The sequence below is a fragment of the Mugil cephalus genome, chromosome 1 (assembly GCF_022458985.1).
Source record: "Mugil cephalus isolate CIBA_MC_2020 chromosome 1, CIBA_Mcephalus_1.1, whole genome shotgun sequence".
Taxonomy (NCBI): domain Eukaryota; kingdom Metazoa; phylum Chordata; class Actinopteri; order Mugiliformes; family Mugilidae; genus Mugil; species Mugil cephalus.
The window spans coordinates 6,190,973-6,214,068 of record NC_061770.1 but is presented as its reverse complement, the minus strand read 5'-3'; the positions used below and the strand labels follow the sequence as shown (position 1 = coordinate 6,214,068).

Genomic DNA, 23,096 nt, shown 5'->3' with positions numbered 1-23,096 from the left:
TGGGAACACGGAGTCTATGCTCGGTAGAAATGTAAACACTGGCTTCCTGTAGCCATCCTAATGTACACAAAAAGCTGCGTTCAGTAATATTTATGGTTCTGGAAAAACTCAGCGCCGAGCTGATTAATCCTGGCTGACTGGGGCTTGTTACCTTTACGCGTACACAGAAACCTGCTAAATGCCTGCTTTGGAAAGTTAATCAACCTTGAGGACATTAAATACAAAAGTTACAGTAATTCATAAGTATTTTATTACACAAAGAAAATGGCTATCACAAAGTTATCACTGAACATTTAGCAATAAATATGAAGTCCGCACACGACAGAAAATGAAAGACTATGTCGGTTACTATAAAAAGAAAAGACTTGACGATGAAACTGAACAAGAGTCACAAACGTACACACGTACATAAAGAAAGGAAATGACAAACAGATGATTATGAATACACCGTCTATGACACGGCGCCACGTTAGGCTGGAGCAACGTTTCGAGTGTTATAAATGAATTCTGTTTAGCTCAGTCCATCCCCGCAGACATGAATCCAAAGTTTCTGTGCTTTCTCTTTCGTCTCTTCAGGAATATAAATGACTAACAGAGTATGAAGCAGCCTCTCAATCAACTGTTCTGTTCTCTGTTATGTTCTCCTTGATACAATCTGATCCAATGAAAAGGCGTACATTTGGGGCCACTGAAGCTCCAAACAGGCCGGCAGTGAGCGAAAGTGTCCTCATGTCCATTTAGGACAGCCAATATACACTCTGTGTTTCCTTACTCCATGTCTCTCCACTTTCACCTGCTTCCTCTCTAGTTTCTCTGCCCCACTTCAGTCTCTGGCGGAGTTTAGGAGGGGCCTCCTCCTCCTCCCTGGGCATCTTGGCTGGTGGAGCCCTCTGCCTCAGGGGCGGGGGAGGCCCCCGGGTCTCCTTCTGCAGAAGATAAAATTGGAGAAAAAAATAAATAAAAAATGAAGTTAACAATGTTTTCATAGTAAAGCTCAAGCTGGCATTCCTAACACCAAGGAGCACATCTGCCTCAGCATGATATGAGATTATGTCCAAGGTTGTGGTTTGATTTACTGAAGTTGCGCGTCATGGGAAACATCTCTGTGACTAAAAAGAAGCTGGTCAGATAGCAGGGATGTGTCACTTGTAAGACATGTTCCTCGGAACAACCTGACACCCGACTGAGAGAAGAGGAAGCAAGGACTGTGTTTCACTGTGCAGCCGTTACAGCTCGTTTAACACTGAGGCTACAATCAGGTCTCCCTGAGACCTTAAGCTGAAAAGAAGCACCCGTCTGTCATATTGGTATTTTATTGCATCCACATCCACGGACACTTTTACCATAGATTAAACTATGACTATCTTCAGGAGGATGAAATGTGCCATCAACTGTGGGGGCATCACACAAACTACAACACATAGCTGACGGAGAAACATACCTCTCAAACCTCTCAGCTCTGCTCACTCCAGCAATTCATATTTTTCATATTTTCGTTACTTTTGAAGAAACACTGCAGTTAAAAGTTTACAAAATTTTACAGGAGAAGAAGAAGAATCCGACAAACCTCCAGCACAATGAAGTCTGTGGTAGCACATGTGTTTTAATCCAGCTGAACTCCCCATTAAGCTGTTCTCATTTACATAATTTACTGCTGTAAAATATCACAGCTGTTACTGCTGTACTTACTTTTGTCAGACAGAAGGATGAGTATGAAATAGTGACTGAAATGTGGTCACTTTAAAGTTGCTAAAACTCTGTTTTTATAACTGTGATGTTGCCAGAAGAAACCCCAGAGCTGTTATTTTTAGCTTTTTTTAATTAAATGTTTATTTTTGCATGTAAAATGACCCCTCAGAGAGAAAGCTAGAGGCAATCTTATTTCTTCTCTCCGTCATTTGTTGAAGCCGGTGTAATGCACATGGAACAGGTGAACGCCCACCACTGATCAGAGCTGTTCAGGCCCACTTCAACCTGTAGATGACTTCTGTTTTTTTTTATTTTGACTTCATTACTGACTTTGATTTTATTACATTTATGTCAACATTGATCAATTCTTGACAACTCAAGAAACACATTTAAATGTGCAGTGCATCTTTCAATTAGAACGTTTTGTTGCACATAACAGGACTTTACTAACCATGCGAGTAGTAGAAATGACATGATTGACACTTGGTCAAGCAGCACTAACAGGTCTCAAGTCGTCTTATTAAACTTGCTCCAGCAGGTCTTTTCTCACAGTCTGGACGAATGTGATGCGGCTTTACTCACCTGCAGCCTTCAGGTCCATCTCTGCCAGGTCTTTGGTGAGTTCACTGGTGCTGGCCCCTGCTGTCCCCTCCCCTGCGATGTCGGGCACTGCGTTCCTGCGGCCTGTGCGATCACAGTTGATGAAGTCTGAGTACGACGTCTCCACGTCCATCATCTGTCCATGACCAGCGCTCTCATTACACCTGCCAGAGGGAGGAGGGATGTCAGACGGCTGCGGAGGTGTTGCGAGAAGCACATAAATCACTCTGCTGTCTTCGTTCGGCAGCCGTGGGAGGATATTTTACTGAGCATTTCTACTTCAGCAGAACCAACAGGACACACAAAAATACCGGCTAGAGACTCAGTCACACAGCGCTGAGATATTTAAAAGGTAACTGAGGATCACTAGGGCACAGCTACGAGCATTTTCACAACTCCGAGGCAAGCAGCTGAGAGACGTTCAATAAAAAGAAGAACGAAGGTGTTAATAATTGCCGTTTCTAATTTTGTACAGCGATTAATGGCACTACTGACATCTGTGCTAATTGGGCGTCCTCATTACATCAGGAGAACGGGCTCTCACTTGCACAGTCATACGCCTCGACAAGACTATCTCTAACCTAAAGTCGTTTACACGGCGAGGACTTAAAGGAGGAGGTGAGCCACACAGAGCTGTGATCAATATGGACAGCCAGGGTAAAACAGCTAAAACACACTCACAGATCAAGAAGAGGCGGGGCCAAGAGAAAGAAGAAGGAAAAAAAAACTTAAGGCGAGCTCCCATTAGCTATTCATTCCTCTTCTGCTTCCTGTTCTCTGTCCATATTTAACTAGGTCATGGATCTTGCCAACCACTAAAACACCATGGAGTTTGTCTTTGCTCGGAGGGAAGAGGACAAATAATAACGCTGCTCCAGAAAACGAGGTGAAGTGATGAAAAGGAAAGCAGGAACAGAAAGTAGTCCTCTGATGCAAAGGAAAGGAAACCCAGAGACACTTTATCAGCCTGTGTCGTCACAGCTGTTCCTCTCCTGCAGCTTTATTCCCTGAAGGTCCCCCCCCCCCAGGCTGATATGGACCTCACTGCTGAGTATGTGCTGCATAATGGGCTACTTTACAAATTTACAGCTACAGACGTGCTCATATTAAAGCATGTAACACTTAACAGCTGAGCAGGGACTCTACGAATCCGTAGGAAACATAAGGAAGAGTGGGACTGGCAGAGACAGCTGCAACAGGCTGACCTGGGGCCAGTCTGTTCCCAAACTCTTTCACTCGCATTCTTTCAGTATCACTCAAAAGGTCCCACAATTGTTTTCTTTCTCCCACGTACAGTGTGTGTGGGCCATGCCAAGAAGGAAGCAGTCAGGGTCGCTCCCCGAGAAGTCAGCCGACGCTGCAAATGTAGGCGACGCTGCTCGAGGAATGTGAAATTTGCAGTAAAGGGCAGTCGTTAAGCCCCAGTAGGTATGAGCAGCACCTGAGGAAATGTCACCGAGTCCTGGACTACTGGCATTTGCTCGAGCGCTCCTACCAAACACAAGAGCCACTCTGTGTTAACGGATGGTGGTGTGATCCTCAGCTAGATTGTCATCTAGATAGCCGGCATGTGCAGTCATTAGCGAGCCACAGTGGGAGGCCAGAGTCTGAAGTATTACCTTCTCCACAACCAACCGAGGCTTTCACTAACCGCCAATTAGCGCTGACGTTTGGAGGAAACTGTCTGTAATTCAAGTGGCCGATGTCAGAATTCTGTTCTGTTTTAGTGTTTTTTTTTTTAAAGAAGACCTGACAGCACCAACACAGATAATTTACGTCAAAACTTTTCATTACAGTTACAGACAGTATCCATTGATAAAGTCTAAAGGTTTAGTCACATAATGAATAATGACACAAACAACTGAACAAAAATATAAACTTTTAGTAATTGGTAATTGCGCAAATATGGTTGACATCAGCGGCTCAAGATAACATTAGCTTCTCACGCTAAATTTAAGACAACAAAAATGTAATTAATTTGCTACACTAATAACTCCAACGTCAACAGATATTATTATAGATTTACCATAAACCATCGATTTTTATACAGTAAGTGTATAGTGGATATATACAGTAAATATTTGCTTTTCTTCCAAGAAAGTAGCTGACTAGCTTAGTTTAAACACAGACAGGGAAAACGGCATGCACGGCAGACAAGAAGTGGCTTGTTCCACATCATCCCTGTTTGAAAGTACGAAAGGCAGGCACACCAAACCTACGCAGAAACCTCTGGAGCTAATAAATGATGCCAACGCAACAGTGCCACAAACTGCAGTTCCACAAATAGCCACTTGAGGCTGAATCCAAAAGAAATCCAAAAAAAAGAGTCCATAGACCTCAGTGATAAAATATCCAACAAAGAGAGTTTGGGTCTCTGAAGCTAAGTTCTACATTCATGGCAACTGTACAGGGGTGAATTTCCATACAACTCCTCATATTAAGACTTAAAGTTATGTGAAGTGTGGAGTTAAGGTGGAGTTAGGCACTGCCAAGATCTTGACAGCCAGGTCAGCCACACTGAGCTTCCAAACTGCTCTTCAGGAAACCTTCTCTCCATTTGTATGTACAGTTCAGACAAAGATCTGGGACTTTCAACGTTTCTGGAGTTCTCTGCAAAAATAATTTGCAAAATGTCTCGCTATTCCTGTAAAACGTGGCACCTAAAAACAGTGATTTAAGATCACATTATACAAACAATCGTTCAGCCATACCACCAACCAGTGTGACGTGGACTAAATGATTTTACTGAGAAATCTATCCGTCAAACAACAAGCACCAAGTCTCCAGTGCTGCAGTGACTTACTTTCTGTGCTTTATGATGTTTGCACGTTTCTTTTCGGCCTAGTTGTTGCGCAGCTAATGGGAGTTCCACTTAATTGCCATTTGTTTGTTTAATTAGTCGGCTTGTCTGCACATGTGGATCAAATCCTAACATGAGATCATTAACGGGTTTCCATGGAGGGACGAGGATGATGGCGGTGATGGTGTTGTGCCTTCTGCTCTTCAGCGTGTGTTTACACTCTTCCCCGACTGACTGCCTGGTCTCAGCTGTGCGAGAAGCAGATTAACAGCGCTGCATTTTTAAATCACTTTATCTTTGATAAAGCTCACTGTGATGGTGAACTTGCTTTTCTGAAGCAGTGACGGCTGTCGCTGTTTGCCTGCTGTTATTTGTGTAATGCAAATGGATATGTAAAGGGACTGAGACCCAGATGATCTGTAAAAAAACACCAAGATGCTTTGATAAAAAAAAAGTAATTGAGGCTCTTGCTTACTGAAGTGAAGAAAAGACTAATCATGCATATCTGGATCTTTAACTGACAATTATAAGCAAATTTTACTTACTATTTTAAGTTCTGTGTCAGAAAATAGTGCAAATGTGCACTGGATATTTTGTCCGACCGACCGTCGTAAACTAAAGATAGTCATCCTAAAATGATAAACCAGCAAACAGGAGCAAATATTAACATTAGTAGTACAGGATGGTGTAAAGTATAGTAGTAGAGTTTTCTGGACTGGTTTTCATTCCCCTTGCGTCAGATTTACTTCATACAAGTCATTTTATTGCTAGGTGACTTACATTTGGTTTGTGGCCCATTTTGCGAGTCTCTGAGGATCCCAATATCTGTTAGTTAATAATTTGCCACGGCAGCTCTCGTCTTCTACATACTTTATCGGGCAAAAAAACAAACAAACTACCTGCCACACAAGGCCCACCAACTATCACCTCAAGAGTTGCACTTTAAACACGCAGTAAAGACCACAGCAAATGGCCAGCTCACACATATGTTCTGCACCTGCATGAAAGGAAACAACTCTTTATACCAGCAGGTAGCAGTAGTCTATTCATCATTTCATAGGGGGAACCAGAAGAGCTACTGTTAGCCGAGAAGCCGAGAAGCTAGGAGGAGCTAAATCATGCTTCGTCAGTTTGTGTACATTTCAGTCAAGACAAACATGTTGTTCTTGAATGTTCAGATTAGATGAAGATGGAGTAGCCTTTATACGCTTTTGTCTCTTCTGCTTCTCTCATCATGTGCTCTCCTTTAAGCTGAACAGCCAATCAGAGTGATCTTTCTAATGCTGCAAGAAATACCACTAAAACCTAGGCCACAGATGCTAACAGATGGACCAACACTGGCCAGCAGCCGACCATCGGCTTGGTGTGTCGCAGGCTTTAGTTTGGTCAAATATTAAAATTTTAAGAAGTTGACTAATCAGTTTTCTCAGCTCTACCTTAATGCTCTAAATAAATGTCCTGCGTCCTACTGTATATTAATAAGTTGACCTATTACACTCGTTTGATTCATTCACAACTTTCACACAGAGATATGAACTGTATGCAGAAAGAATGACTTATAGCACCCTTAAAGTGTACGTCCTAGTTTAATAAAAAGGTGCCTTTATGCGAAAAACCACCGTGTGAGTGTGCACATGGAGGGAAACTCGATGCAGCTGCAGCTGGAAACGCTAGCAAAAGACAAATGTCACAGGTGTGCATTTTCACTTGGGACAATAACAACTCAATACTCAAAGGGAAAACGCTGCCGCTGAACTCATTGTAGCCTCACTCCGCTTCCTGCTCTGCACTGTATATGTCAACAGCCTCCTCAAAGAGGAAAATACCCCAAATCTGCCATTTCCTCTGTTTTGTTGAAAAAGTGGCAGCGTTATATCAACACGAAAGCGCGACAGCTTGTTGTGAATGAAAGCAACCGCTAAACAAAAGTGCAACAGGCTGTGTTCGTGACAGGTTCGAGCATGAACGGTGACCACTGTGGGCGAGGTGACATGTAACAGGAGAGGTTTTGGCATGGAGATATCAGGAACAAAGGCCTTTGAGATCACTGAGGGAATATGAGTCAGCGTAGCTACTTACACCGGACCCATTAGAGAGGCAGGCTCCCTGCTATCCCACTGCAGCCTTTTAAGCCTGATTTGTGTGTAATAAACTCGCATTATCTGCAATAACCCACACAAAGACTGACTTCTTTGCCAATTTTAACATCCATTAGCACCATCCACCTGACCAAATTCAAGTCTGTCAACTAATTTTGCGGCAATTATTGACAAGGCACAAACTCTTCTCGTGAATGAGGGTCATCTGCTTGTCATAGCAACTCAAATTTTCCACTTTTTTTTTTTTTTATAGTTTGGTCAGTAAAATGCCAGGAGTAAACAGTGCGGAGTTGTTTGATTAATAATTAAATAACGGTTAAGGAAGAAAAACAAGGTTCAGCTTTTTTTCCGTGTTGGGATTTGGCACTTTTATTTCTCAAACACGCCTACATGCCTTTCTGGACAGTGAAGTCAGGGCATTTGAAGACATCACTTTGAGCTTTGAATATGGGCAATTTACACAGAACCGTTCCATGAAATAATCGTCCAGCAAATAAATAAATAATCATTACCTGCAGTCCGAAAACAGCCCACTGTGAAGTTTAAATGTCTTATTTTGTCTGATTAAGTCCAAAACACGAAGATATTCAGAATAAAATGAGATGAAGCAGAAAAAAAAGTCTCAAATCTTCACAACAGTGAAGCTTGAACTGGTTTTGCCAATTAAATAACCGATTAAACTTTTGAGCTCCAATAAAAAAAAAACACAAACATCCTCCATGCTCAATCAGCTTGGAATACGAACCAGATGCTCGGCAACTCCTCATTACATGAAAAGATAAAGCATCCATCTTACCGAAGTAATCAGAGTGGCCTCATCTGCTGTCAGGTGCCTACAAGCAGACAAACTGCTTCAGACGAATTCATCCGAGTCCATTTACCCTCCAGAGCTAAGTGTTACACACTGACAGAACCATCACATTAGAGTGCCTCAGCTCTTTGCCCTCCTGCTCACCACCTCTCAGCCCCCGTCCAACGCGGTCTGGGCACCGTCCATTCGCATGATGTCAGCAGTTGCTTGGCCGACAACAAGCTTAGCTCAAACACAAGGGAGCTGTATTTCCTCGTCGGGGTAAGCATTGTTGGTGCTCGCTTCCTTTCATAAATAAATAAAAGCCCTGTCCATTCAGTTCTGGTCTATATATTTGCTCCATATCCTTCCTCTTCATGTGGGACCTGGGCTGGGTGTGAAGACCTGATTTCCCTTGGTGGAGTGAATATAGGAACTTGGCGAACTAGTTAGTAGTCAGTCATTTACACCGCAAGGACCTTCCCTGCTGGGGAGGCAAGCTGACACAAATATCTGCAACCAGCACCTGTCTTTCTATCTCGCAATTAAAAGCTTCAGACTTACTATTAAGTCACAGCAGACGTCTCTGCCTTCTCGGTCAGACATGCAGATCTATCACTGATAACACTGGCTCCTCGGCGCAATTTTCCATCTCCCTTTCACGGAGCAGATACCAAGAATGATCGCTGCCACTCTCACATAATTATCCACCTAAATGAGCGTGCTGAGCTCCTAGGCCTGAAGGCATTATGAATCAGCTGAGGAACCGGAGATAAGAAGCCTGACCAACGCCATTAGCGTCAACTACTGTGGAAAAGTCTTGAGTGAACTAATGAATAAAACAAAAGGAGCTGGGCAAGGCCGATTCTTCTCAGAAAGCTTCAGGCAAATCAAAAATCAATCTAGCTCGTACTGATTATCGGGGCAGGCTCACAGGGGAGCCGCTGACTTGTGGTTCTCCACTTCACAACTCAGAGCACTTGAGAGATCAATTTGTCTCTCAGAAGAGGTCAGTGATGGAGAAGGACAGAGATATGAGTGGTTTTGCTCCAAAAATTAGTTTAAAAAAACATATATATATGAAATATATACATATAAATACGACCTCTGGCACACAACCCGGATGTTCAGCAAAGTAGACCTGAAACTTGGGCAACTTTTACTATCGTTCGTGAGACTTTTCTTCACTAATTATTTTTGTCAGTTAAATGTCTGAAAAGGTCATTCATAAAACAAGATGAAGAATTGAAATATACTGCAGGATAACTGTGATTCTGGTTTAAACTCCAAAACATGTGACCCAGCTACGGTATATTTTATATTTTAGCTCTGATTAAGGGAGTAGCTGATACAACTTGGCTACAATGTTGCATTTAACCTAACTCAGTTAATATTCACAGGGAAACTGAGAAAAAGTTCTAAGTTTGGTGAATGATCCTAATTTTGGGTCAAAATTTGGATTTCAGTTGTGTGGTACTTTGTGTTCTCAGTGCAAACAAACCGCACCAGAGAACAATTGAAAGCTGTCTCAGATCAGATGCGGGACCAGACGGCGTAGCCTACACCCGTGTGAGCCATTTATACTTGTGCACTCATCAGTGTAGCTCCCTCCAGAACAACACCACCCAAATGCTAGTCAGCGCTGTGCCTTTTTTGACTGTGGGGTCAATTTTTGCGTTAGTGGTACAGTGGTGAGCATAGCTGCCTTCCAAGCAGTTGACCCAGGTTTGATTCCCGACCAACGCAGCTTCCAACCCAACGCATTTGGCCTAAGCTGAGCCATGCTATGCTACTTTCGTATCTCTGAACCTCCTCACTGAACCGTTCCTCGATGTGTTCCATCTTTATTGATCCAAAAAAATCTAATTGAAAAACACTACTACCAAGTGGAACAAACACAGGTCTTGCGGTCTGTGTCACCGCGACGTGTGGTACATTTCTGGACTGTCGCCATAGTTACAACGTCAAACTGACACAGAAGTCTAAACCACCTATAAGTAAGATCCGCGTCAATTCGTCAATAGAAGCTGGTACAAGGATTATTTCCTCATCTATAGTAAATAAGGACAAAATGCCTGAGCTCATAGTGACAACATCAAATCTCTTGTTTTCTTTTCTTTTCATTTTATTCTCACAGAAGACAAAGAAGACGCTCACATTCAAGAGCTGAGTGTTGCCACTTTAGCTGCAGTTTTCTGACAGCTGACGAAGGAATAATGGATTTTCTCAGCTTTGATACACAGAATTTACAAGTACAAAATCAAGAAGGTGGTTTTCCAAAACAAGCCCAATGATTCTCCGCGCCTGACAAACTTCAAACACATGCCTCTGTGATCAGATAAATCAATTATAAGCTTTACAGAAAACCTCTATAGTTAAGTGTCTCTGTACAGAGGTCTTCTTGACTCAAACTTAGCAGGATCACTGACATCTCTACGCAGCAAATCAGTTAAATACACACTAGCATCAAACTGGATAAAAAAAAAAAATTGGGCTACTTTTGAAGACAAATTTAAGTTGGAGAAACTGATTTTACTAAAATTGTGAATTTGATCAATCACTCCCAAGATTTAACAGCAAGCTAATCCCCGAGTAAAAGTTTTAATAGCCAATAAAAAGAGGGAACATAGTTATTGATGCTCAGCAACTGCGGAACATCCTACTCTGTCAGCAATCAAATAAGGCTTTAATGACTTCATAGAGCCGAACTGTGCACGCACAACGCTCAGTGATGCGCTCTGTCTCTGAGTGATGAGGCAGAGAGGAGGCATACAGAAAGCATTAACACAGACGAGAAGAAGAGAAGGAAGATGAAGGAGATTATGAAGCTTCTTTAATTTATTTTGAAATATGATCATGACATACTTAAGATGTTAGACGTAAGAAACATGTAGCTCAGTCTGGAGGAGTCTGCACAAGTGTAGTGTGTTTATGTTAATGTTTCCAGAGAATGGACTGAAATGCTTCCAAGAAGAGTTAGGAGTGGATGTTGCAATTGTGAAATTGCACACTTGACAAATGGGCTAGTTAGCTGCTATACTGATAACCTGTTCAGCGCTTTTACCGTTTGTTGTGTCATTATTACGGCAACTTTTGGTGGCGTGTCGCACACTGTTGGCCCTAGTCATACTCATGCTGGCAGATTTTCACTTGATTCAGCATGTTGAATCTGCAGGCTAAGAGATCCAGAGCAGGAAAGGAGAAGCGAAAGTGACAAAAGAATGCAAGGCTATGAAGTTAAGAGAAGTTTTCAACGTGATCATCTAGAAACTAAAGAGCAACTGATCAGCATGAATCAGGAGAGTTCAGCGCAGCACAAAGATCTGTTTCTTACAGTTTCCCTTTATGAATGACGAATTAAGGCTACTGCCACCTGCTGGTACAAACAATTATTTCCTTCAACTCAGGCGCAGATTGTATGAGCTAGCTGGGAATTTTTTCTTTTTTTGTTCAAGTGCAACTGTCAGTCTGCCGTCATCATCCATCGCTCTTATAATGGTTTGCTCAGCGATCAAGAGCCTCACTATTAACTTCTTTCTCAGTCCCCACAACCAGAGGTATTCTTTTTCTAAAATATAGTTTTCAGCTAGCCCAACTCTGGACCCACGCAACATTTTGTTCAACTTTTGCTTCACACACATGGGATAGAACTCCCCAAGGAGATGTTTCAAGTCAGTGAAACCCTCCTTTAACTAGCCAGAGCCGGCGGCTGAGCAGAGCACAGTTACTTCATGTTAACACAGATTATTTCTTGGTTCGCCGCAGCAGCTTCTTGGAATCGCCTCCGGTTGCCTGGACACGTCACCGTAACGACGAGAATCCAGGAAGTGCAGCAGAGCCTGACTGCAGCTACACACACTGCAGGCCGTCTAAAACTATTCGTGTAAAGGTGGAACCCTTCCTTTAAAAATATATTAACTCAGGACGAGATAAGATGATCCTTTATTTATATCACAGGAAATTTGGCCACACAGCAGTCAGTGAGTATCTGACTAAATCAGCAATGACTGAATGGGAAGCACTTCGGTTATTTCACCAAACACAAGTACAAGTGATTACTGCAGCAGAAAAAAAGTGAGAAAAGCTGAGAAATCCTTTGTATGACATGTCTCCAGTCCAGTCTCCTCTAACTAAGAGCAAACCCAAACTGTCTTGATAGCGATTGATTTTGTTAATCTACTAAGTTGTCTCATTTGTTAAACAGATGGCAGCGTCACATAACAAACAGCACTGAAGAGACGGACAATACTTCTACTACTCCTTTTTGTTAGGTAATTTAGCAACAGCCGGGTGGATCAATACCCGTTCCTGAAGCAGGCGAGGCAGTGCATCTTAATACGACACACAATGTCGAACCGCAGCAAAACAACAGGATCCCATACACCAACCCGGGATCAGATATCCCTCTACGGAGGAAAGTAAAGGTTACGTTACGAGAGGTATTAAATGTACAACACTGTGTCCGGTGTGTATGTGTGCGTGTACCCGTGGCCCAAAAACTGCGATCAATCAATGCGTCACAGCCTGGGGGAGAGAAGTGGCAAGGCTGCCTCCGGCTACAGGGATTTCCCTGGTTTGCATTTGTTTGCGTGAATAAAATGGGTGTGACTGATTTCCATCAAGCACCCCGTGATTCACAGATGAGTCAGGAGCAGGTGCTCCAGCTAGACTCCAACATGTAGCCCTGATTACAAACCCCTCAGGGGAGAAAAAAAAACAAAAAACAAAAAACAAAAAAATCAAAAAAAAATCTCACATCTCTGTTTCCTAGTGGCAACTGTTTGTTTAGAGCCTCGTCATCCTCAAGACTCTTCACAGGCAGCGCTGTGGTTACAAACACGAGTGTGTCAGCAGCAACAGATTCCACAATGACTGTACGACACAGAGAGACGCACTCGCATCTCTCATAAGCAAAGCAAGTCAAACACATGAGTGGCCTTTGAGGCACACTTCTCCGAACAGCTACTTTCGTGTTCTCTTAAAAAGGCAAAAATAATTTATGAGCATGTAAAGCAGCTCTGAGGAATAAAGTAGGCTAGAACGTGATGCGGCTGTGACTCTTTAAAGACGCTACATCCACGCGGAACATATTTAGATCTGGACGTACTCAGAGCTTAGAGAACTGCATATTTTATGTCTGTTCTTGTCAGAATATTTTATATCCTGTTTACGTTCTGTTTGTTTAAATATCTTCAGGTTTTGGATTGTTAGTTGAGCAATTTGAAGATTACAATGGATATATTAACCGAGGAAAGCATTTAGAGATGGATCAATAATAATAATCCTTGTAAGCTGCAGCCCTGAATTCAGCATCCTTTCATCTGAAGTGAAAGGATGTTATTAAGCATCTCATAAATAAATTAACAGAAAATGACCGGAAACAAATTTAATTTAGTTCAATGGTTCAAATAGTTTATGCAGGCAAACTTCCTGGTTTCATGTTCCTAAATGTGAAAGAATTTAATTGAATCTGTTTTTTTTTCTGTCTGATTATGTAAAGTAAACATCTTTGGGGTTTGTTTTTCTGAGAAATATGCACAGCTGAGGATGTCATCTTTAACACGGGGAACATGTGATTACGACTGTAACAAAGTCATTAGTGATATCTTGGCATTCATTATTACACAGGAAAAGATGTTACAATTGCCCATTGTCATAAACCACTGATTCCTTTTATTTAATTAAAAGTCGGAACGTACGAAAATTGCAGAAAAACATGCGTCCTAAAGTTAGCCTTCCCAGTCAATCAGCCAATGCAAGAGGTAGAAATTAACCCAATAACAGGAAACAAGCTATGACTATTGTACAGGCAGTGACTGTTGTATTAAGTCAGTTTACATAATGCTATTAAACCGTAAACAAGTAGCAGATCTTTGAGAGTGAATTGGCCACAGTCGTCACAGCCCAATCTACCAAAGTTTCACCTAAGATGAGGAGATTTGCTACTTTTCCCCTTGATTTTAAAAGTAGAAAATCTTTGTTGCATTATTCAATTTTATGGAACAGAGTGATGACGATTCAAATCTTTGAATGTTTCTTTGTATATTTTCCTTTGTCCAAACGCCAACGACAACCAAATTACATTTAAAGAAAATTGAATTTGCAGCATTTTAGCTGTAGGTTCATTTATGTCAATCGATGGACCAATTACTTGTTCCAGTTCTAATTAACGCTCGTCTCCCCGTTCCCATAAGTCCTAAGGTGTCACAGCGTTCACTTTCCATCTCAGTGATGCAGAGGCCACGCGGTGACGTGCGAGCGCCGCTCTGTGATTTTCCTCCCGCCGTCCGTTCTGGTCCGGTCTACTGCAAGGTTGCCCATTTCTATTTGCGGCCACGCATTTAACAACACAAGACCTCGGCAGGAAGCAGGTGGTTTGTTTGCATGTGTTGTTTATGCCCCATCTTTTCCCAGGCTCTCTGCACGCACGCGCACGCACGCACACACACACACGCACACACACACGCACACACGCACGCACACACACACGCACACACTGGGGTCCGAACAAGACCCTTAAGCTCACTAGCAGGAGGAGGAGGATGGCGACGACAAACCAAGGACGAGAGAGAGGTGAGGGGGCAGGAGAGGAGAAGGTAATGGAGACGTGTAGGAAAATGAGTAGTCGACGAGGAAAGGACGGAAAGCAGGTGAGGACAACGAGAGGGCAGGAGAAGCACGACAAAAAAAGAAAGGAGTCTGGGAGCCGCGGAGAAGGAATGTATGTTTATTGTGCTTTCTAAATAAAGAAATAATCCCTCACAGGCTCCAGTGTTTTCATTACTTTTTTGAGAACTTGAGAAACACAATACATCCTCCTCCTCCTCCTCCTCTTCCAAGCTGCTGCGTGCAACCATTTAGCCAGTTTGTAACACAATATATGATTTGGTTGTGGGCTACTTGTCTCTGCGCCACCTGTTAGAGGGATTTCACCCACAACTCCCCCGACTCCCCTCATCCTGGCTTTAACATAATAACACACAACCACATTAAGCCCGAGACTTCTCTCTCTCATAACGCTGTAAATGTGATTATGCTAACCACAGCTGCTCTTTGTGCCGCATTTAAAATAATTTGAGGGGAAACGAGCCTCTCCTCTCACCTGTGCTGACGGCCTCGCTGCGTCTGCTGCTTACCAAGTAATTCCGCTCAGCTGCATCATCACACTTTTCTCCCACAAGTCTAGGAGGACGTGGGCGTCATGTGATTAGATTTGCTAGGCTGACCAGGACACAAAGGCAGCGACGTAACCCTCCTCATGAGCAAACACACACAAAAAAAAAAAAAAAAAAAAAAAAAGAACAGAGGCAACCATTGCACTTTCCTCTAGATGTGATAATAAAAGCATTTATCATGACGGGACAGGACACAGCTGTGCGGAGCACTCAAGAGCTGATGGAAGATGTAGTTAGAGCTTTTATGCAATCAGGTGTCCCTGAAATCCTTAGAAGTAAAAATGCAAATGTATTACTAAGTAAAAGTACAGGCGCCAGTCAGGGTTACATTGAATTTCTAGGTTACTAGTTTTATAATCAATGCATTGATCCATACACTGATTACATTATGGTCGCTGACACTTAAATAAATACACTGACCATCACACAGACACATTTTAGGAACAACTCGAAAAAACATGAAGAACAACACAAGGTATTGACCTGGTCTCTAAATTCACTACATCCTAAACTGATCAAGTATCTGGGGGATGATCCACAGAGGCCCCTCCCCTCAACCCACAGTACCCAAAGACCTCCACTAACAACATTCTGTTACCAGACACCACAGGACGCCCTCAGAAAGACCATGTCCATTCTCTGATGAGTCACAACTGTTTTGGAGACACAAGGGAGACCTACACAATATTAGGTCATAATGTTATGGCTGATCATGGTATACACAACATTTTACGGCCGTGTCTGGATACCAACCTGCTAACAGTTTTCCTGCCAAAAAAAGCAACCGGCGGACTCTTGAGCTTAAAGATAGAGTAAAAAACAGATAACAAGTCAGGAAGCAGTGTGGTCAATAAGTGGGGTTAGACAGAAGTTATTATCTGTCAACTACTTTTACTTTCTTTACTTTTTTTTACTTTAAGGGTGTTTTTTCTGTTCTACTTCTTTAAATCTTTGCGTGTTTATGTTGTGACTTTGAGCCGGGATCTCTGCAAAGTTTGGTTACGTTCTCATGATGACAATAAAGACTCCTGAATCTGGAACTAGCGAGTCAGGTTCACTGACGTGCAAGTGTAAGCAACCTCAGGCAAAGATAAGCCGTTTGCTGACTCCAAGCAGCGATTGAAATCTCTGCAGACCTCCACGCTGAAATGCCTTCACATTAAAAATGTTTAAATGTCTACAGCTATTTTCATCTTTCATGACAACGGTACAGCTCCAGTCAAGCTCCACAACCCGTGGAGGTGACTTTTTTTTTTTTACCAAGTAAACAAAATGATTTGAGAAGTTTTAGTCTGCCTGACTAAAATGCTCAGTAAGCCTTAAATGTTGTCTGTTTAATATTAATAAATAACAAAGGTATAAGGTTGCATAAGTAAATCTAACTTATAACACAACAGGCCATTAAGCTGAACCTATTCATTTTGTAGACATAATTAATAGTGGTAATTAACCTACTATTTGATGAATTTGACTCTTCTCTAGCAACAGCTGGGAAATGGGATGTACTTTTAATATGTCACTGTCAAGTTCATTTTAATCGCTGTCATTATTTTCCTTTCTAGTTCACGCGAGTGACCTCCTATCAACACAACTCTTTGTCTCCTCTCCCCAGTGATTTGCCTGAACCCCTCTAATAAAATATTATAAAGCACGCCGAGTCTGAGAATCACCGAAGTGGATCAGATAAAAGGATGAAGCAGATCAGGAGCCTCTTGATTTCCTGTCAGAAAGCAATGATCATGTTGTCCGTTTAACCCGCCTCATCACTTTAACAGATCACTGGTTTTCGCACTTTGTTCGCACCGCATGCAATCTCCATCTAAAATAATTAAAGTTGATTTTTAGTTTTTTTTTTTTTTTCTCCCCACAGAGAGATCCTCATCAAATCATCCCTCCGCGACCTGCCGGACCAAAGAAGGACACGTCTGGTTTACTTCCAAGCCAGTTCACGTGGATGAGAATCCATTTACATGATAAGGCTCGATTAAAAATTAAATTCAAATCTGTGTTTATTCAACACCTCGGCCCTTTCTGTCAAACGTGTGGGCCAGCGGGGCTGAAATAAGAGAGCGTAACTCTTAACCCCGGCTTCGTGCTGAAGGAGAGCAACCTTGTCAAACAACATCATTCACCAGGAAGGTGAAACACACAAGGAAATAGATGTTATAAACGTAGCATCTATGCACTATGCATCTGTTCCCTGGTGTAGCAGCCAGCTGCAGCCTAATCGAGCACACTAGTTGCCAGGATTTAACAAGGCACTGAAGTAAATTGCCTGGGTCAGTACAGTATTTACTGTGCCAATGTTTGCTTGGAATGGAAACCACCACACATCTGAACGACACTCCACCCAAAATCTATCTTCCGAGTATAATACACTCACTCCATTTGGGCGTAATGATTTGCAGTTTGATCCCTCGCAGAGAACGAAGGCTGCGGTCAGTTTGTTTTCACAGCAGTTACTGGATCTTTCAGTGGTGACCCAGTTTAATAATAAAGAAATTATTGTCAGCGTGCTCAGCGCGTCCCCAACACGGAGACTTTTTGCCCACATATGGTTAAGGCTGCTGCTTCCATCTCAGCCCGCACACTCGACCCTGGTGACCCTGCGCGGAGATGTGTGTGTGTGATTATTTGCGGTCGCTGAAGAATCCGCCTCCTGCTCCTCGTCCGGTCACAACGTTTCAGTCCCAGAGAGTTTCTCCGCTCTGCTGCTTCTCAGAGACCAAAGGAGTTTTTTTTGTAAAGAAATGCACCAGAATTTGACTCCACAAGGAAAAGAGTTTTACAGAAAAAGAGAGAAAGATTGTGGTGTCACGTTTGAAGGCTCTTTAAACTGCTTTAAAGTAGCTGGAATTTTTAAAATAATGTATAATGGGGTCACTAACAGGGAATTACCACATGAATCTATGAGTCGTTTGAAGCTCCTCTCTGCTTTTGGAGGCTTCAAAGTGAGCAGCTGTGTCAATGCCGATGTATATTTCTGCGTAGGACTATGGGAATTCAATCAAGGCAGAAGCTGCAAAGACAAACTCGCAGCGATTCATAAGTCAACAGTGCATCACCTCTGGTACCGTTTATGTTTGATGCCGATTGACGGAGGAATAATCACCACAAAGACGAGGCCTGTCAATAAGAATGCTTTCAATCTATTTTCAAAACTTTTTCGCCCCACTCCAAAGTATTTACAGCGCCATGGTCAAAGCAGCAGGACAAACGGCTACACAAACAGTGGTCTACGTTTTGTTTTTGTCGACATCAGTCAACAGCTTCAACGGTTAGCACGCTAGAGCCTTCAGCTTTTTCCCTGTAGCCTCTTATTTAGTTTGTCCTCAGCACTCTCACTTGCACCGCATTTGGCAGCTGCTTTCAGCGAACAAACTCTCTGAAATTTCACTGTTCTCTACTTTATCGTCCCCCAACAACCGACACACACATTTAGAAAATAATCTAAAGAAGATAGTGAAACATACACAAGAAATAGAGGAGTGTGAATACTGGACTGGGGGTCAGCAACTGACCTAAACGGATTATTTTGTGTCATTTCTATGCACAGTGTGGTTTTTAACAAGGGTTAAAAAAAAAAGAATTACTATAATGTCTTTTTATATATCAGTTACTTAAGACTACTGAACCTGCACAGTTGTTAAGAGAGTAACAGAGTGTACAGATTGGTAAGACATAAAAGCATAACAGATATAGCTCGGCTTTCCTCTGGAATAAAATATTTTTTATAAATAAAAAGTTGAAAACGTGCACAGAGTTTGAAAATAAACTGGACTATACCAAAGCCATGAATATAAATCGGACAAAAAAAACAACTTGTTGTTTTGATAAGATCTGCAGCGCTGGAGTGCGGTATACTCTAGGTAGCCTCACGCTGCCTGGGCCAGATCGGTAGTTCTGACTGGTTGCTGACAGCATACATAACATGCAAGGAGCTAGTTTGTGGTGCTTTCTCTGAGAGCGCTACGCTCTGCTGCTCTGGTCCAGCATCGATGACGGCACAAAGCAGATCCCACATCTGGGAACTGCGTCATCCAATCGGCTTTTCTGATAGGCTCCATACTCATCTATATTCATCAGGTGTCCAGAGGCACAACTACAAATGAATCCTTCGGCTGCTCTCAAACAGCACTGAACAACTTCTGTCACCCTGACAAAGCCTTCAAACGCTACTTTTATTACATGGAACCATTATGTAAACTGTGGCTATTTATAGCTGACTCGGTTATTGATTCATCACAGGTACCTGTAAACCGTCAGCATCATTAAGCATCAGGAAGACAGTTTATGATGCATCGGGCCAAATACAACTTTCAAAGGTGCTTGATAAAAAAAAAAAAAAGCAAAACATACAAAAGCATGAAAACAACATGATCTTGAATTAAACTTGCTACTCTGAAGCATTCTTCTTTCAAATGGCACATGCATGTTTTATGCGCTTATACATCAATAACACCTGACCTAAGAAGTGTCGCCTATAGATAAATTTAATTTCTAAGCAAAAACAAACAAAAAACAAAGATAATCTGGGCTTTGATTTTACACAACAGACAAAAGTTCGGGTCTTATAACCCTCTCTCACAGCAGACCAGAAGGGTACTTCCATCTGTCACATGAGACACTGACGGCTGAGGTGATGTCACTTCATCTCCTCCTCATGGGGAAGTCAGAAAGCTAAAAACAGAGACGCTTGCAGCCCAGCGCGCGGGGCAAGGAATGTGGTTGGAGGTCATTGCAGTTGAACTGTCAGAACCATGCCCGCAAAATATGTTCCCATTAAACAAACAAAATTATAGAGCATATGGGCAGCATTAAAACACTGGTTCACTGTTGTTTTCCGATCCCTCTTATCTCGAACGTAGCATGAAAAGTGTGTGGTCAGGCGACTGGTTGTGGATACAATCTCAAAGAAATCTAGAAGGTATCTGAACCAGTTCTGAGAATAGATTTCTATATTTAGCTAAGGCATGTAATGTTTTGTCCTTACTGCTTCAGACTCCCATTTAAGGGCAGCATTCAAAGACGGAGCTAGGAAACGCATCACGCATGTAGACCACTACACGAGTGTGCCGAGGAAAACGGCTTTAGCCTTCAGTAGGAACACCCGTGGAAAAAAGATGTCTGGCATGGGAAAAAAAAAATATCTGATGACCACTGACGGAAAAACAGCTGACAGAAATAAGCACACAGTAACATCCCACCCCCACCATGTGTGCTTTATGCGCAAGGAAACAGGCATCCACATGTTCTCTGGGTAACCATGTTATTGTTGGCAACTCTCAGCAGAAACAAATAAGTCTTTTACTTACTGAAGGAGTTGGAGGTGGGGAATGGTGTTGGTAAGAGTGTTGGTCGTGCAGCACTGCAGATAATCATAACTGCACTAGCATGACCTGATTACTCACGATCTAGCCGCTCTCTGAATAACCAGTTTCACAGATTAGAAGATGCGCAACGCACAAAGGCCTCCGAGGATGAGCCGTCGGAAGAGTCAGATCGCGGGGCACGTGCAACCTCAACGGTGAAGCGGTCCGCCTTTTCCCCCGCGCGTCTCGTCTCCGGTCCGTAAAAACGACTGGAGGCGCACGGGAGGGAAAGCTCTGGGGGGATGTGTCCAAGGTCAGCAGGGCATGTGCGTCTCTCCAGTAGCAGGGGTTTTCTAGCATCACTGCGCTCTCTGTTCTGGCTACTCTCCAGCCCCCTTGGCCATTTTGATAGATAACAGACCATGTTTGGTAAGCTGGTAGGGAGAGAGGAGACGAAGCAGCAGAGAGCTGCTCCAAAGAAAGACATATCAGACTGCACAGGCCGCGCACAGTTTAATCTTAAAGTCATCAGGTGGCCTAATCCGCAACGTGCGATTCTTCCACAGAAAGAAAAAGATATATGTGTGCTGTGAAATGATGGAGAAAGACACAGTTCGCAAAAAGCACAAACACAACGTCCACTTGTTTCAGTCTAACAATTAGTTGAAAGACAAAAAACAGCCATCTGTACTTCGTTGGTTTTCTTTATAAATAGATTTAACTTAATGCTTGTCATATTTTATAACCACAAACAATGTGAGCTGCTGATCCTTCACGTCGGCGCCTGCTGTGCAACAGTTCCCCCGAGCCACGAAATCCCACATCAGAACGTATCGCAGCTCATCCCAGCCGAGCTCTGTTTACTGACTCACATTGCAACGGTGCAAAGCTGTGCTATTTTAACGCAATCACAAAAGCAGTTTTATTCCTGCTCACTGAGCGCAGGGAGCACCTTTTCGGTTCCACTGAGCCGGTGGCCGGTGAAGCGGAGCACCACAGACGGGGCGAGAAGCCAGTATTGATTTTCACCAGTCCCCGTGCCCAGTAACGCTGGCACTTGCCCAGCAACACTCATGCAAAGTGGGGGGTCCCGGGCTGCTCCCCACCAGCCTGCTGCTGCTGCTCAGTCTATGAGCACCATCTCCATCCAGACCTGCTTGTACGCAACATGCACCAGCAGAGGAACTGCTTTCACTCAGCGTCCTGGTCACTGCTTGCATGCAGACTGCTTGTCATCACTACCGTGATATTTTATTGAGTTGGGAAATAGAAGTTGATTTGTGTTTGTGTGAGGAGAGGAGAGGAGAGGAGAGGAGAGGAGAGGAGAGGAGAGGAGGAGGGGGCGGAGGATGTAGTATCTGGGTGCAGGAGAAAAAGCACAGTTGATGATGAGAGACATTGAATGCAGCAGCTAATGTGTGGGAGGGACGTTCACGGCAGCCGATTTAAACTGTACAAATGAGCACAGGCGATAATGGACGCTCGCGTAAATTAAATGGTAAGCTTAAGAATAATAATAATAACAACAACCCAAGACCAAAAGAGAAGACGCAGGCGTTTATTTAAGCCGTCTGTGAGCAGTGGACACTCATGGCTTCGTGAAGATGTATTGTCTGGTCGCTGGGCTGGCTGGAAAAATGCCTCTCTCTAAAATCACGTAGAGGCGCTTCGTGACTCTGCAGCTCCCTGCGGATGGTCACTTCAAACATCCACTGCCCCACCATTTTTTTCAAAGCCAATTAAAAAAATAAATAAATAAAGCAACATCGCATTTGTGTCAGTAATACAGGCAGAAAGAGCTCCACTAACCTTGGTCGGGTCGCCCCCTGTTATCCACTTGTTACAATGGAAATTTAACACCATGGATCTCCAGTTAAGTTTCCTGGCAGTCGGACAAAAACGCAGCACGGCGAGGGGGAACTGGAGCGGGACGGTGTCACTTAACAAAAACACAAGACCTGGCGGTGTGAGGAGAGCGTGTTAGCAGCCTGGTTGTTGTTGTAAGTCTTTCTCTCCCTCGGCGTACCGTCTGCGAACAACGGGAGAAAAAGGTTGTGTCTTCAAACAGCTGTTTTCCAAAATGGAGTTAGCCTGGTGGGAGCCAATCAGAGCGGGGCTGTGGAGGCTCCCGCTCCTCCTGTTGGCTGGAGCCACATCCACACTGCGCTCCCACGATTACACACCGACACACACACTCGGGATAGACATCATCCCTTTTGAAGGGGGTTTCTTTGTTAGCTTTCATGTCTCTGCAGCTTCACCTGTCTGCTCATCAAACCACTACAATATGAGATTTGTTGTTTACTCTGCACATGCAACGATCATCACTGATGTAGACTATTGTTTTTGTGTGTTAAAGTCCATCCACTTGGAGCAGTGTGCAGTCTCACAAGGGACCCGGGGAGCATGCCTTGCTCAAGGGCAGCTGCCATATATGTAGAAGGGGATTTGAACTTACAACCATACAGCCCCACTAGGCTGTCATATCTGGATAAAGGTTTGAACTGAAACTATCACAGCAGGACATTCCAGCAGGGTCCTACATGTCCCATAATGCAACTACTGTATATATCATCATTACACCTTCAGAGGCCCACTGTATCTCTTTTATCATTACATTACATATATCCA

The 23,096-nt window shown here is 43.2% G+C and overlaps 1 protein-coding gene across 4 annotated transcripts; it reads right to left on the bottom strand.

Moving 5' to 3' along the window:
* Positions 1–227: 227 nt before the first annotated feature.
* pkig (protein kinase (cAMP-dependent, catalytic) inhibitor gamma) lies at positions 228–22,552 on the bottom strand. 4 transcript variants are annotated; one of them, XM_047584413.1, is made up of 3 exons: positions 22,275–22,552; positions 2,272–2,453; positions 228–926 (listed from the first exon to the last, which is right to left on the bottom strand). In XM_047584413.1, the coding sequence occupies exons 2-3, from the start codon at positions 2,423–2,425 to the stop codon at positions 841–843; spliced, it is 240 nt and encodes a 79-aa protein (XP_047440369.1). In that variant the 5' UTR covers positions 2,426–2,453; positions 22,275–22,552; the 3' UTR covers positions 228–840. The 4 variants fall into 4 exon arrangements, with proteins under 4 accessions (XP_047440369.1, XP_047440384.1, XP_047440377.1 ...); XM_047584428.1 differs by lacking the exon at positions 22,275–22,552 and adding an exon at positions 20,469–20,740; XM_047584421.1 differs by lacking the exon at positions 22,275–22,552 and adding an exon at positions 7,985–8,134.
* Between the last annotated feature and the right edge of the window lie 544 nt (positions 22,553–23,096).

Bases quoted from the DNA above. Each gene is read 5' to 3' on its own strand.
- pkig (XM_047584413.1), bottom strand. From the start codon at position 2,425: ATGATGGACGTGGAGACGTCGTACTCAGACTTCATCAACTGTGATCGC. The intron at 927-2,271 runs GTGAGTAAAGCC...TATCTTCTGCAG, and splicing joins GATGGACCTGAAGGCTGCAG to AAGGAGACCCGGGGGCCTCC.